The sequence below is a fragment of the Herpailurus yagouaroundi genome, unplaced genomic scaffold, assembly GCF_014898765.1.
Source record: "Herpailurus yagouaroundi ecotype Mexico unplaced genomic scaffold, PumYag 215, whole genome shotgun sequence".
Taxonomy (NCBI): domain Eukaryota; kingdom Metazoa; phylum Chordata; class Mammalia; order Carnivora; family Felidae; genus Herpailurus; species Herpailurus yagouaroundi.
Genome location: NW_024412446.1, coordinates 11119215 through 11135403, shown reverse-complemented (window position 1 = coordinate 11135403; position 16189 = coordinate 11119215). Strand labels below are relative to the sequence as shown.

Sequence of the window (16189 nt, the reverse complement as noted above, 5' to 3'; positions counted from 1 at the left end):
ACCTACTACTTTTATCATTTTCTTGAGTCCTAAGAGTGCCTCTCTCTGTGATGGACAAATGGTTAAGCCTCTTGATGGAGAAGGAGGCATTATTGGGATGCATATGAGAGCATCTTCCACTACTCCTATGTAGATGCCCAATATGTATAAAATGACATCTGCTGAGCTTGACAGATGGGTCCTGGCCGTCCTCAAAAGTTCACAAAGTAACCGATGACATCTGTAACATATTTCTTTGGATGTGGGCTCTCTGAAGTCAGGGTGGTGATATGGTTAGAAGTTGTCTTTCGGTGCCGGGAGTCCACGAACCTTTGTCTGCAGCACAGGGAACTAGGAAAGGTCAAAATGGGTCCCCACCAAGATTAGTCACTACTTCTGAGTAGAATTACGTTGGTGTGGAATGGAGGGTACAGTTCAAATGGTCAGGGCCAGGAAGGGCATGGAGGAGGGAGGAAAGGCCCACCGAGAGTATTCTCCTAGGATAGGGATCGTTTGGAGGAGCAAGATGGCCAATGACTGGCTTATGTCTCTCCCAGGCGCCCAAATCTTGACCAGGTGAACCCAATGGCCTTCTGTTGGATGGACAAGCCAACTTACTATTTTTCTCAAAGATGAGGATGACAGAGGACACTTTGAAGGCCGGAGATAAAACACTACAGTCCATTCACCCTACCCTCCCAACTCCGCATTGTCACCATTAGCATTTTTTACAATTTATTTTTTGCCGTGGTTGTTTAAATTACAGAACCCAGGGAAAAAAATTCAAATAAAAATACACAAAATAAAAGCTGAAGTGCTTCTCCACTCCCCACAGCCCTACCCTCCTCCACAGAGGGAAGGAAGCACTGTCTAAGCTCGGGGGTTGTTGTCCGGGATTTTTTGCCTACTCACCCCCTCTGCCCCCGCTCACATATCACATTATCGTCACTTTCCAAATTTAGCAATAGATGCTATACACCTTTTCATGTCAATACATTCACATTTCTTTTTAAACAAAAAGAGGCTTTTTAGTAAAATGATTTACATGAATCATGAATTGCTCATATTTGCATAGCAGAGTCAAAAACTATACAGTTCAGATTTCCCTGGGGAAGAAATGGCTTTGTGAAACATGATCACACCTAGTTAGGCTAAGTAACAAAATTCACAATATCTAAAGGCAGGCCTAAAAAAACCATGCGCTTCAGAACATGAATTAAAGACAACCACTTTGTCATAGCACATGATGACTTGTTTATTATTACCCCTCCCCTGTCACGTGCTCTAAGTTAAGTGGATCCCGGTTTCTGGGTGTTACGGGATTTCACACCCTGGTGCTCTGTGCTCAGCTTTGCGAACTAAATGCTCTCTTCCTAATTCTCTGCAGGCAGGAGACTCTTCTTTGGCTGTAGCTTCAGGCAGGATTCTCTCAGTTCACACGGTTCGGAAAGTGTTGCTCTTTTATGGCAAACTCAGTGATTGCCTTTATTTCATCAAAAACAGTGGGTTCTTTTTCTTTCATATCCAGTACCTTCCTCATATTGCCCCCCTCCTCCTTCTTTTTTGGCCTGAAAATGTCCATAGTACCTTCATTTCACCAAAAGTTGCCCCAGCTGTGTCCTACAATTTCATATCAGGATGAGTTTGTTGGACTTTGAGAGGGGCGCCGAACTATTCTGAGTGCTCCTTCTCCTGAAACATGCTCCGTCCTCACATTTTTGGTGCAGGAGCTGTGAGAGTCAGTTCGCACACGGACATGAAAATGTGGTGTTCCCACTAACGATTACTCAGGATGGGGACACTGGTTTGCGGAGCCCGCATGTGGCAACGTTGCTCTGAAGAAGACGCTGGCAGGGCGTTCGGACAGGTCCCAATGCCCCCTCCTAGGCTACGTCAAACCTCGATTTAATGACACAGTCCTGGGTTTATTTCCTGAAGAAGAATCTTCTAAAAACCACACCCCCTACTCTGGTACGAATGCATTTTGTCTTAAAAGGTGAGTGGAGGGTACAAACATTTTGCTTTTATTAGCATTTTAAATATATTTCAGCTGAACACTCACTGAACTTAAACAAATAGTGGATTTGTGTCCCATTTCCTGACCCACGTTATAATTTTCTCCCACCTGACTTTAATCCATCTCCTACCAGCTTTAGCTTTTCTCCCCAATCCAAGATAAACCATCCTCTACTCTGGTCCATACTATCTACTTTCCTCCCATCCCTCAACCCACCCCTGAAGACACCTGTGACCGACATCATGCCTTCAGCATGGGAAAGTCAGGGGGTGCTCTAGGAGGGAGGGGTATTTCGATGCCCTGCCTTCTCATTCAGGAGGCCGCTTCCCCATCAGCACCCTTTTCAGGGCGCCCTGCACATCAGGGTTCCGGAGGCTATAGATGAGTGGGTTCAACATGGGGCTGAGGATAGTATTGAGGATCCCAATCCCTTTGTCTTTGTCTGAGGCTGACCCTGAGCCCAGACGCATGTAACTGAAGAAGCCAGTTCCATAAAAGATACAGACCACGGTGAGGTGGGAGCCACACGTGGAGAAGGCCTTCTTCCTCCCCTCTGCTGAACGGATTCGTAGCACTGCAGCTGTGACGTGGGCGTAAGACACTGAGATGAGGATCATGGGGAACACCCCCATGAAAGTGGCCCCCACAAAAAGCAGCTGCCCATTGAGGTGGGTACTGGAGCAGGAGAGCTGGAAAAGGGGTGGGAGGTCGCAGTAGAAGTGGTTGACCACATTAGGGCCGCAGAAGTCAAGCACAGACACAGCCACTGTGTGAGTCAGAGCATTGATAAAGGAGATAGTGCAGCAAATGGCCACCAGGGCACCCCGGACTTCACGGCGCATGCGGGTGCTGTAGGTGAGGGGCCGGCAGATGGCCAGGTAGCGGTCATAGGCCATGGCTGTCAGGAGGTGACAGTCCACACCGGCCAGGAGGTGGAAGAAGAAGAGCTGTGAAACGCAGGCAGTGTAGGGGACTCTGCACTGGGGGGGCAGGAGACATGCTAGCATTGGAGGGACCGTGACAGTGATGCATCCAATGTCCAGCAGAGATAGGTTCCCCAAGAAGTAGTACATGGGAGTGTGGAGTTTGGGCTCCACAAAGATGGCAGCCAGGATGCTGAAGTTGCCCCCTATGGTGAGTACATAGGCAAAGAGGAAGACGACAAAAAGGATGGGTTTCAGTCTTACGTTTTCTGTCAGGCCAAGAAGGATGAACTCAGTGACAGTTGTCCTGTTCCCCCAGGCGCCTGGCTCCATAGGCTGCTGCTGCTGAGCTCTGTAGTGGGAGAAGACCTGAACCTGCCAGAGAAGGAAAGAGACACACAGTAGGCACCTAATCTGTGGCTACTGGATGCTGGGGTAATATGGCGTGGGCACCTACCAGCCTAGAGCTTAAGCAGTCTCCTGGAGGGCCCCACGATGCCAGACATGGACCTTTAATTGCTGTTTCAGGCTGAGATCCAGGGGATCCTAGGGAAGGGGCTGGGGCAGAGAGACTACTCTGGGGCCCAGGACACTGACTATTTACCAGCATTTTAACAGCTATTAAGGTTGTATCTGTGTGTAGTGCTGAATAGCAGTTCTGACTAGCTCAGTGAATAGATGAATATAGGAGGTTGTAGGAAGCACAATATAGGAGAGTAGGAACAATCTAAAGAAGGGTAGGAGGACGAGATCTCACAAAATCAAGAAGAGATGCAAAGGGAGAGTGAGCAAAGAGAGGAGCAAGGAGCAGACCAAAGTACAGAAGCACTCGGACGCTAAATACGGAAGGACACGAAGGTGACTTAAGAAAGCGCTGACAACATTTTGAAAGTATAAACTCTGAGAGCTGTGCTAAGAACTTCATATTTATTTTCTTATTTAGTTTTCATAGAGCTCTGTGGGGTAACTGCTATTATATCGGTGTAATCCGGACCCTGGGGTTTTTAAAGGTTAAATAAGTAGTCCGGGGCTGTAAAGTAGGGTCTCAAACTCAAGACTGTCTGACTCCCTAAATCGACACCTGTACTGCCTCTTACAGAACTTGGGTGTATTGTTATTGAGGCTTTATAAATGACATTGTGTGCTACAGAGAGGGAAGGTTTTCCTAAGTCTTCAGGTCTTGGTATCACTACAGCTATTGAAAGAAGTCAAGATCCCATCCATCCATCCATCCATCCATCTTTTTATTCAATAGTTGTCTATTTGTTGAAGGTAGTAGATTCTGCATATATTTTGATGGTGGAACTAACAGACCAGGCATGAAGTGTGAGAGAAAGAGAAGTACAGGGATGATTCCAAGATTCTTGGCCTGGACAACTGGAGTTGCTATTAAGAGATATGGGGAAGAATGATGATTTTGTAGGGGGTGGGATGGGAGATCAGGAGATTTGCCAAGGGAAAATAGGGCAGCTGAAGTCCCAGGGAAAATTTAGCCAGCTTCTACTCTATTGCACATAGTGGAAGTTCCATTTACCTAACAAATCCTTGGACAACTGAGGAGTGAAGCCATGAAGTCAAAAGTTCTTTCGTGGGACTGCATCAGTGGCTCTGGAAAGGTAGCTTTGGGGCCTCCTTCTGCTTGACTCTTGCCTCTGCTAGGCCACCCTTTGTCCAGGACTGTGCTAGTGCTCCCTTCTAACTAGAACATTCTCTCTCTTTCACGCATCAAGACTCCATCCTTCAAGGCTCAGTCGTGGGTCATTATCCCATCATCTCAAAGAAATCTTCCTTATGCACCCCAGTTTTTAAAAAAATTGTTTTCATGTTTATTTATTTTTGAGAGAGAAAGAGAGAGAGAGAGAGAAGGAGCGGTGAGCAGGGGAGGGGCAGAGAGAGAGGGAGACACAGAATCCAAAGCAGGCCCCAGGCTCTGAGCTGTCAGCACAGAGCCCGACGTGGGGCTCGAACTCACAAACCGCGAGATCATGACCTGAGCCGAAGTGAGACGCTCATCTGACCGAGCCACCCAGGCGCCCCCTTATGCACCCCAGTTTTTAACTGATCTTTCCCTCCTCTGATGAGATCATTGATAACCTGGATCATTCTAGCACTTGCATATGGAGAAAGGGTAGGGAACTGAACCATTGTGAGGAGTAGGTTACAGAGTCACGACTTGGACCACTCAAAATCGATAGCACAAGACACAGAATGTAGATTATGCTAACAGGCTACCACAGGAGACTCTACACTACTCCTGGCACCTCCATTCTGCCCTTTTCTATGAAAACCGTTGGCAATCTGTTGGGCTCAAACTCTGTTGGGCCAGCGCCGACCCTCAGTGGGAGAAAGAAGACTGCTAGTCTCTCACAGGTTGTACCTTCCTTTCCAGAATCTACCTCCCACCTGGGACCACCACCGGTCCCCTCAGTGGGAAGCCAGCCACTGACACTGTACATTTGGGTTCTGTTTTCTATCGCGATGCCGGGCAAACTTTAGCTCCGCCGAGGGCTACACTCAGACACAGAGTAGAGTGGCAATGCCTCCTTTGCCCTCAACAGACACGTGTCCCCTAGATGCACCTCTCCAGAATGCTGGAGGTAGGGCAGGGATCATGGCTTTGTCCGTCAGATACAGCTTTCCTGGTCAGACTGTTGTAAAGGCAATATGTAAGGAGAAAAGGTGCTCTTGCCTTCAAGGAAATCACACTGTAGTGATTGTGGAGTTCTAAGAGAGGTTCATAGGTCGCCTACCTGGATCGGAAGGACTGTAAATAAGAAAGCCTTCAGCTGAACTGGTGGGAGGAGACAGGGACACTTGGAAGACTTGAGCTCCCTGGGCTTTAGGAAACAGAGGACCTGACAGCCACTATCTGACGAAGGAGACAGGACATGTAGATAACATGACTCAGATTTCACCAGTATCAGCAGTTAAGAAGGGCAAGTTAAATTTCCTTAATAAAGGAAGAGGGACTTGCTCCGTTTACTGAAATACAACAGAAAAAAAAATTACTACTTTGTGTTGAAAAAGCATAGGGAAAAGACCTCTGAGTATAGCAGGGTTCTTTCTCACGGATACCACCCCTCTCTTTCCCTCTGAGGTCGGCTGTGGGGTTTCTTGAGGCTGGGAGTGGTTTTTTTTAGCCGCCAAGGAAGTCTCCTGTGCACAGATTTGAAGGCAGCGATTGCTGCCGGATGAAGGAGCCTAAGGGTTTCTCCCAACCCTTCTTGCCTTCGTTCTATAAAAAGCGAATGGGCAATAATCCCTTCCTCATTGTTCGCCTCTCCCTGTTCCATGATTGGAGAGGGTAAATTTCTTCCATTGTGAGTTGGTCCCATGCATATAATCCCTCCCCCAGTGCTGAGGAGGCCCAGCAAAGTGTAGCCTTCGAAGTCAGCTTATGACTAACAAGAGACGGTTTCCTGGGGGTGCTGGGATTGGAGTGACAGCCAGTGACGGGTAACATTTATCAAGTACTTTGTACCCAAGTTGCTTTTATGTTTTCCCTCATTCAGTCCACACAAAAAGCCTGTAAGGGAGGTAATAATAACTGAGACTTAATTAGATCTTACTATGTGTTAAGCAATGTTCTGAATATTTTACCTGTATTACCTCATTTTACCTTAAATAAGCCTCGGAAGTAGATACTATTACAATCCCCATTGTACAGACAGGAAACTGAGGCACAAAGAGGTAAGGTAGTTTGTCCACATTTAGGCAGACAGTGAGGAGCAGAGCTGGGGGTCGGACCAAAGGCGGCAGGGGACCCATCAAGAGTCCCCCAACACCTGCCACTTCCGAGACAGGCAGGTTATTTGGTGAGAAGGGAGTGGGTATTTGTCGGGATCCCTTGTCACCAGAAGAAATGTCCTCACAGATGGATTTTCCTAGCTTAACATTAAGGCAAGCCCAATCTGGGTTGGAAATCATAGCAGTGACACAATCCAGTGTCACATAGCACAGTGGCAAGAGTTCATTCTTGCTCTGAGCAGCAGCAACATCTCTCCATCCTGGATGCATCTGTCCACTCCCCACCCCAATCATCTCCCACCCTGCCGGTTCACACAACGTTCAGGTCATCTCAAGTTCTCTGTTCCAATTTGCCCTGCATAATTCTTTCTCTCCACAAAGTCATGCATGATCCGCCCCCTCCCCTCTACTTTTTTCTTCTCTCTCTCTCTCTCTCTCTCTCTCTCTCTCTCTCCCTCTCTCATTCTTCTGGTTTATAAGAATGACAACTCAGCAAAATGGGAAGAGCTGTGGAGTTGGAGTCCAGGGACTTATGTTTTTTGTGTTATAAACAAGTTTCTACTAGCACTGGGACCTTGGAAAAAGGAAAAAAAGAAGGGAGAGATGGAGAGAGGAAAGAAGGAATGAAAAGAAATAAAACAGAAAGCTAATGTTTACATAAATACAAACCTTCTTTCAGGTATATTACTCCATTTGACTCTATTATATGTTACTGCATTATGTGTTACATTTAAACTTAGCAAACATTCTTAAAGATAGGTAATCATCTTACGAATGAGAAAAAAGAGGCTCAAAAAAATTAACTTGCTGAATTTCACACGAGCAAGAGTTTGTTCTGAATGGAGAACTTGTTCATTTTCTGCCAGCCCCTGCTGTTTTCCAAGGCTATCTATCATCTATCTATCCATCCATCCATTCGTCCCTTTTTCTTCTGTAATGTGAAAGGCTGTACTGCATTCTCTCCAGGTTTACTTAAAGGTAAATACAGGCTGCTCTGTCCCAACCAACCTAAATAGCCTCCTTGGCTCTCCCAGACTCTTCATTCCCCCCTTCTCTTTAGCCCAGTCAGTTCCCTCTGATGTCCTTCTGTTTGCCAGCTCTGTCCTTCAATCTTCCAGTCACTCAGAGTGGAAAACCTCACCATATTTCCCTACCTTCCCTGAATCCAAGCATCCCTCAATTCTTTGTTTTATCAACAAGGAAAAAGCCACGTGAAGACCTTGAGTGATGTCCATTCACCCTTACTCAAGACGGGAGGAAACTCGGGGTTCTGGAGCAGTGAGAAGTCGTGGTGGGGCTTACCCTTCTGTGAGCACTCTGCCTAGTACTCTTGCCTGGGTCTTATAGAGATGGGGATGAGTGGTAAGCTGACCCAAGGTGGCCTGTCTCCAAACACTTTTAAAAGGTGTGAGGCAGCGACCCAGAGGTCTGTCCTGGTGCTCTAATTGGCAGCTAACGAGCACTTAGAGGCCCTAAAAATGAACTCTCTCAGGGATTGCACAAGAAGCCAGAGGCAGACAAACAACCTCGGTCCTTAAGGGTCTCTCTCATCTGCCGAGTATTTTGGACTCTGTTAAAGAACCATTAGATTTATGACATCGCTCCAAGCTCCTAATGTCTCCAGGAAAGGAGGAAAGGTGATAAACAGTCACCATGTTACAGATGGAAATAAGATCCAGAGGGCTGAGATGATTTGCCAAGGCCAGAGAGTGGGGGGCTGTGGTGGAACTCGGGGCCCCAGCTAAGCTGATTCGGGCACTTTTCCTCTCATTTGTTTTTCACGTTGGGTTTTTAAGGCATAACTTTAAAAGGTCGGGTTCACTAAAGCATAATTTCAATTGTAAATTTTGATGAATTGTGATAAAAGTATACAGTCATGGATGTACCGTCTCCATCAAGATGTAAAACATTTCAACCACTCCAAAATGTTCCCTTCTGCCCCCTTGTGGACAATCCCCTTTCTACATCATAGCCCATGGCAACCTCTGATCTGATTTCTGTCCCTATGTTTTTGCCTTTTTCAGACTGTCATAAATCATACAGTAAGTAGACTTTTTATAACTGGATTCATTCAAGCAGCATAATCTTTTTGAGATTCATGCATGTTGGCCGTACTAGTAGTCCAGCCACTGTATGGATATATAGCAATTTGTTCAGCTAATCACTAGTTAACGCACATTTGGGTTGTTTCCAGATTTTAGCCATTACAGAGAAAGCTACAATAAATATGTGCATACAGTTCTTTGTGTGGATATTTGCATTTCTCCTTGGAAAATACCAAGCGTGTAAAGGCTGGACTCCAGGTGGGTGAATATTTCTTTTGATAAGAAACAAACTGTTTTCCAAACTGGCTAGACCATTTGCATTCCTACCAGCAAAGGGTGAGATTCCCAGTTGTGCATCAAACGTAATGTCATCAGAATTTTTTTTTTCTTTTTTTTTTTGTCATCAGAATTTTTAACGTTAACTATTAGGTGTGTGGCAGTATCTCATTGTGGTTTAACTTTGTATTTCCTCAGTGATATTGAGCATCTTTTCATGTGCTTACTCACCATCATATGTCTTGGATAAAGTGTCTGTTTAAATATTTTGCCCTCCATCCCAAATGGGTGGTTTTTCTACTTCTTGTTCTATTGTAAAAATTCTTTATACATTCCGGATACTGGTCTTTTACCAGGTAAGTGTCTTGCAAATATTTTTCCAGTCTTGTATTTTTCGTTTCTTAATTGTTTCCTTTGAATCGCTGATATTTAAAGTTTTAATGATGTACAATTTATCAATTTTTTCCGATTCATGCTTTTGGCATCTTATCTAAGAGATCTTTGTCTAATCCAGATCACAAAGATATTTCTCCTATTGTTTTCTAGAAGTTTTATGGTTTTAGTGCTTACACTCAGATTAGGATCCATTTTGAAGGTTTTTCTGTGTGTGTGATATGGCGCAAGGAAAGGGTTGAGTTGAGGATTTTTTTTTTTATATGGATGTATAGTTGTTTCAGTACCATGTGTTGAAAGACTGTTTTTTTGGCAATTTTGACAAAAATAAATTGTCCATATACGTATGAGTGTACCTCTGGATTCTCGATTTTATTCCATTGATCAATATGTTTATCCTTACATCAATATACACTGTCTTGATTACTGTAGCTTAACAGTTAAGTCTTGAAATCGGTAGTTTACATACCCCAAACTTGTTATTCTTTTTCTAAGTTACTTTGACCATTCTAGGTCCTTTGTTCTTTCATATAAAATGTAGAATCAGCTTGCCAATTTCTATAAAACACATGCCAAGATCTATAGATTAATTCGGGAAGAAATGACATCTTAACAATACTGAGTTTTCTGGTCCATGAACATGACATATCTCTCCATTCATATAGGTCTTTCTATGTTTCCCAGCAATGTTTTGCAGTTTTCAGTGTATAGGTCTTGTACATATTTTGTTTATTTTATCCCCATTTCGTGTTTTTTTTTTTTATGGTATTGTAAGTGGTATTGTTTTGGTATCAACTTTCAATTTTTTTGCTAATATATTGAAATATAACTGATTTTTGCATAGTCCATATTGTATATTCTGTGTTGATCTTGTTTACTTGACCTCACCAAACTCACTTATTAGTTCTAGTAGCTTTTGGTAGATTGGGATTGTCAACAAAGAAGATCATGTCATCTTGAATGTGGACAGTTTTATTTCTTCCACTTTCCAATCTGTAGGGTTTTTATTTTTGTCTTGCCTTGTACTATCTAGTTCCAAATATCTAGTTCCAAAATAATGTTAAATAGTAGTTGTGAATGCTAGCTTCCTTCCCTCATCCCTGATCTCAGGGGCAACACATTCAGCCTCTCTCTATTATTTATGATATAGTTCTAAGTTCTTTGCAGATATCCTTTATCAAGCAGATGAAGTTACTTTCCATCTCTAGCTTCCTGTGAGTTTTCACCATGAATAAATGTTGAAGTTTTGTCACATGATTTTTCTGAATGGATTGAGACCATAATATGGTTTTTCATGTTTAGTCAGCTGACATCGTAAATAAAATTGATTCATTTTAGATGATGGACCAATTTACATTCCTGAATACCTGATCTGATATCATACTCCAGCCTCAAGAACTGTAACATTTCTTGGGGCGCCTGGGTGGCTCAGGTCATGATCTCACCATTTGTGGGTTCAAGCCCCGCGTCGGGCTCTGTGCTGACAGCTCGGAGCCTGCTTCTGATTCTGTGTCTCCCTCTCTCTCCGCCCCTCCCCTGCTCATGCTCTGTCTCTCTCTGTCTCTCAAAAATAAATAAATATAAAAAAGAACTGTAACATTTCTTTTTTTTTAAGTTTTTTAAAATTTTATTTATTTATTTTGAGAGAGAGAGGGAGTGAGAAAGAATCCTAAGCAGGCTCCACGCTTGGTGGATGCAGGGCTTGATCCACAAACTGCCGGATTATGACCTGAGCTGATACCAAGAGTTGGACGCTTAACCGACTGAGCCACCCAGGCACCCCCAAGAACTTTAACATTTCTTTTGGTGTAAATCTACTGGTGATAAATTTTTTTTAGCTTTATTTTTTTTCTCTGGGAAAATCCTTTTTCACCTTCATTTTTGAAAGATATTTTTGCTGGATAAAGTCTCTGAGTTGGCAGCTTTTTTCCTTTCAATGTTTTAAAACTCTTGCTCTATTTTCTTCTAGGCTGCCCGTCCCCTAACAACAAGTCTGTTCTCATTCCTACCTTTGTTCTTCTCCATGTGATGTTTCTGTCTTCTCTGACTGCTTTCAAGACTATCCTTGCTGTTCAGCAGTGTGATCACAGTGTGTGTGGGTGTGTTTTTCTTTACACTCATCCTGTTCGGGGTGATAGTTGAAGTTCTATTAGGATCACAGGCCTTAAGTGATACTCTTACAGTGTAAGAAACTCTCTGCCGCCTATTTGGACATTTCCTGTAGGCAATTAACCTGGATATGGGTTTTAAGCATGATGACCATATGCAAAGGAGGCAGATAAAATAAAAGCTGCTGGGATTTATTAATAGAAATGGTGGCTATGCTAATACGTGATGTATACGGTTTGTCCACACCGAAGTGATATGCTAATAAGTTCCCAGTGGGAGGATATTGGGGACTACCGGGTAGTACAATGGTCATCTAATGAAGTTTCCTATGTACTGATCGGGGCGGGGGTTGGGGGGGGGTGGTGGCTACATGTATTTCTTATGCACACAGTACTGTCTTGCACCAGATTCATAGCAGGACATACTAAACCTAGGCCTGGTCCATACCTCCTTCTCCCTGAGGCCTTTTCATGACTGGTTCCAATGCAGTAGGCAATTCTGGTCAGTTTGTGGTCAGTGACCTGAAATCCCTGACTCATACGGAACGAGTGTCTCCCTGTAGTTCCCACAGCCCAGTGTAAGGACTATAAAACGTTGCCTGCAGAACAACCGAAAATTCTGTGCAGTCCTCCTGGAAAATGGCCCGGACAGCAAAATGAAGCAAGAGGCCAAGGTTGGGCATCTCAAGGCCTGGCCTAGAGCAAAGAGGGGTCAGGGTATAGAAAGTTGCAGAGGAAAACCGAGGTTCTAACATTAGAGACCAAGGCTAAGTGCCAGGTTCAGGCACCAGAGGCAGGAGAAAGGCCAATTTCAAAGGAAGAAAGTTTAGAGTTATGTAGAAATGTGATCTCAGAGAGAACAGAAGGAATGAAAAAGAGTAGAGGTGTCAGAACTCCAACTATATGTGAACGTGTTCCAGGTCATTTTTAATGGCTCGCAGATGCATGCTGAATGGAGAGGTCAAGGATGCTAACAGGGTCAAGGAAGGAATTAATGACCTCTGGTTTTAATTCTTAGGAGAGCAGATGGTGGCATACAAATGAGCTGATATTAAAAGAATAGCAAGGCTGGCAAGAAGATGAACTTAACCACTTACATGTTGGGTTTGCAATGCATGTGGAAATGTCCCTCAGACTGATGAATATATGCATCTGAAGCTTGGGGACAAGGGGTCATCAGCAGATAAAATAATTCAAATGAATAAGGTAATTCAGGGTGCCTTACTAAAGTAGCAGCATTTTCCAAAGTACAGAAATCACAATTCAGTTATATGTAAATTTCTATGACTATAATGGGCACATGCACTTTGGCCTTGAGTTCAGAGGACATAGCTTCTAGAGTTTTGCCATTAAGAATATCGTTTGGTTCTAGGTTTGAAATACATGCTTCTTATTTTATTAAAGAAGAACATGATATTATTTTTATTAGAATGTGCTATAAACAGCTGTAATGTCTCTATGTGACTTCATTCAAAATTATTTAAAATATTCCACTCATCCTTGGAAACATCTTCCAGATTCCAAGTGTGTCAAGTTCTAGGATTTTTTTCTGACACTGTGATCTTGAATGAAAAATGGCGCCTTGTTGTACTTCAGGTTTTTCACCTGTATAATGAAGAATAATAATGTTGCCTGTACTACAGGCCACACAAGATGTCTTGAAAATCAAATAAGAGGGGCGCCTGGGTGGCTCAGTCGGTTACGCGTCCGACTTCAGCCAGGTCACGATCTCGCAGTCTGGGAGTTCGAGCCCCGCATCAGGCTCTGTGCTGACAGCTCAGAGCCTGGAGCCTACTTCCGATTCTGTGTCTCCCTCTCTCTCTGCCCCTCCCCCATTCATGCTCTGTCTCTCTCTGTCTCAAAAATAGATAAACGTTAAAAAAATTAAAAGAAAAAAGAAAAATAAGATGCTGGGCATGGGAGTGTTTGTGTGAATTGGGAAGTACTATTTGCATGTAAGGAATTATTACTATATTTAGTGGTATTTTTATATGCTTAAACCCACAGCATGCTGACAGTTCTCATGTTAGCTTTCAAGAGAGAAATTTATGCCTGGACTCTCCAAGGAAAATACTGATTGTATGTTAATAACTAACATGATTACAGCACTCTGCCACAACAGAATGGGTTCTCTCTGTGCCCTACTGTGCAGCATAGACACTTAGTAGGATGTTTAGCAGGACTTCAGTAAACATTTGCTGGGTGAATGAATAAATGAAAAAGACTTTTATATACCTTTATTAATTTAATCCTTATATGAGTACTGCATGATAACCAGGCCTGGTTTTCAATGCTTGAAGGTTCTGTGGGTAAGTGATGGTTAAATCTCTGGGCTTTATAATAAGCTGTGCGTAACTCTATCATTGTAATTAATGCATTTTCTTATAATTTTCCGCGTATTATAAGTTCCTTGAGGGCAGGTGTTAAAGCAGTACAGCGAGTAGACACTTAACAATTTAATCAATTATTCATGAAATAATTTATTAGCAAAAGAAATGACTGGGAGGTGAAATTATTATTATCAGTACTTAATTATTATATTCTATTTCTTTCAATGAGTGCTTAAATAAGCACTTTCTCTTTTTTTTTTAATTTTTTTTTTCAACGTTTATTTATTTTTGGGACAGAGAGAGACAGAGCATGAACGGGGGAGGGGCAGAGAGAGAGGGAGACACAGAATCGGAAACAGGCTCCAGGCTCTGAGCCATCAGTCCAGAGCCTGACGCGGGGCTCGAACTCACGGACCGAGAGATCGTGACCTGGCTGAAGTCGGACGCTTAACCGACTGCGCCACCCAGGCGCCCCGAGCACTTTCTCTTAATCAATAAATGTGTCATTATATAGAAACGCAATCATTTCTGCCATAACTGTTACGTTTTCTCATTCCTTTGTATCTCACTGCAACTATCTCCTTTTTGGGGGCCTCTCAACCTTTCCTTTGGGTTGGTGTTTGCATACCAGCATGCAAACCATGCAGCTCTTCTCACTTTCAAACAAAACTAAAACAAAACCCAAATCTCCTTTAGTCTTCTGTTTCCCCCTTGTCCCCCTCAGTACGTCCCTTTCTCCAGTCACAGCTGCAACTCTGTGATCCCCCTTTCCCAAGTCCCCACCGCAACCATCTCCTACTCTGACTCCTCTCAAAGGGTCCCTGAAGAGGTCATGCTCTGCCTGGAATGAGACCCTCCCTGGTCAGCCTGGCGAATGCCGGCTCATCTTTAAACACACGGCTCAATCTGCATCTCAACCAGGATGCCCTTTCGCAATACTGTCACTGTCCTGCCACAACAGAGTTTTCTCTTTATCGTCACTGTGCACGTAAGCCACCTAACACACAACACCTACAACCCTTCGTGTTTCTGCCACTTTGGCCTCCTTGGGTCCCTTTTCTATCAAGGAATCATCTTGAGACCAGAGCTTTTGCTTTACTCTTCTCTGCATCTCAATACTTACTATGAGTCCTGTTACATTTTAGGGGCTCAGTGAGTGCTTTAGGAATCAATTAATAATTTAATAGACTTACGCTTTTATGAAAATATGTGGGGTTCAGTTTCGTGTCAGGTCTAATGTCTTGGCAGGTCTTGTACCTCTTTTCTCTCCCTAGATAACGCCTAACTATTGCGACCGTCTTCCTTAAAACAAGACAGATGCATCCCATTGATATTGCTTGAGCACATCTCGTGTGCTGGTACAAGTAACCTGTATTGTAAGTTTAGGGTTCAGACAGAACCAGAAAATTCTAGGAAGCAACCATACGTTACAGATAAAGCCTTTCCCAGTATTGCCAAATGCCCCTAAATTAGAACATCAATACAAGCAGGACCAGTTACTGGCAATTCCAGGTTTTACTGTAGATACCATCCACATCCAAGTCAATAAACCAGAGAGCGATCCAAAGAGAAGAAGCTGCATCTGAAAGGCCAGAAGTGGGGAGGGAGGCTGCTACCCGGAGGGAGGGAGCTACACGCAGGGAGCCGGCAGAGAAACTGGCCCTTACGATGTGGAAAACAAAGGCAAAAGAAAAAAATTAAATTTCCTTACAGCTTACAGCCCTCTGACAAGTCCTTGAGACAGGCAGAGTGACCTTCCCCTAGGAACTCGGCTGCCTCGATGTTAACACTGCTAAAGCCAAACGGCAATCTTAGCTTAAAATTACCCCGACCCCCCAGGATCCTGTAAATCTCCTTTAACATATAGAAACTCCTTTGGAAACTTCCTTTATCTCTAGCCCCCAAATATATGTTAGCATATATGTTATATGTTAGCCATGCATATGGCCCACTGATCTGAAGAGTCTCATGACTAAGATTTTGTTAGTACTGAATGATCTTTTCCTAACAACAGCTAGCCCCGTCAAGGTCCTGGAAACCTCGCTTCCAGAATTCTTTAGAGACTTATTCTATCCCTAACCACGCCCTCCCTCCAAACTTGAAGGTACATGATCAGTCACCCATCACAACCCCAGTGCAGCTCTTTCTGCCCACAGGTCCTGTCCCTGTGCTTTAATAAAGCCACCTTTTGCACTGAAGATGTCTCAAGAATTCTTTCTTGGCAGAGGGCTCTGAACCCCAACAGTTTCACATCACTCACACTGGGGAGCTCACGTGGGGAAAACTAATCCCCCAAACATTTGGCTTTTAAAAACCAAGGGGCTGAATTCGTATAAGCAATGGGACTTGGAGCCCAAAGCTTTAATATTTT

General features: G+C 43.7%; 1 protein-coding gene across 1 annotated transcript; it reads right to left on the bottom strand.

Annotated features, from left to right (window-relative positions):
* Nucleotides 1-201: 201 nt before the first annotated feature.
* Nucleotides 202-3783, bottom strand: LOC121017347 (olfactory receptor 139). Its single transcript, XM_040455550.1, has one exon. It carries the CDS (start codon nt 3250-3252, stop codon nt 2305-2307), a length of 948 nt encoding a protein of 315 aa, XP_040311484.1. The 5' UTR covers nt 3253-3783; the 3' UTR covers nt 202-2304.
* Nucleotides 3784-16189: the final 12406 nt, after the last annotated feature.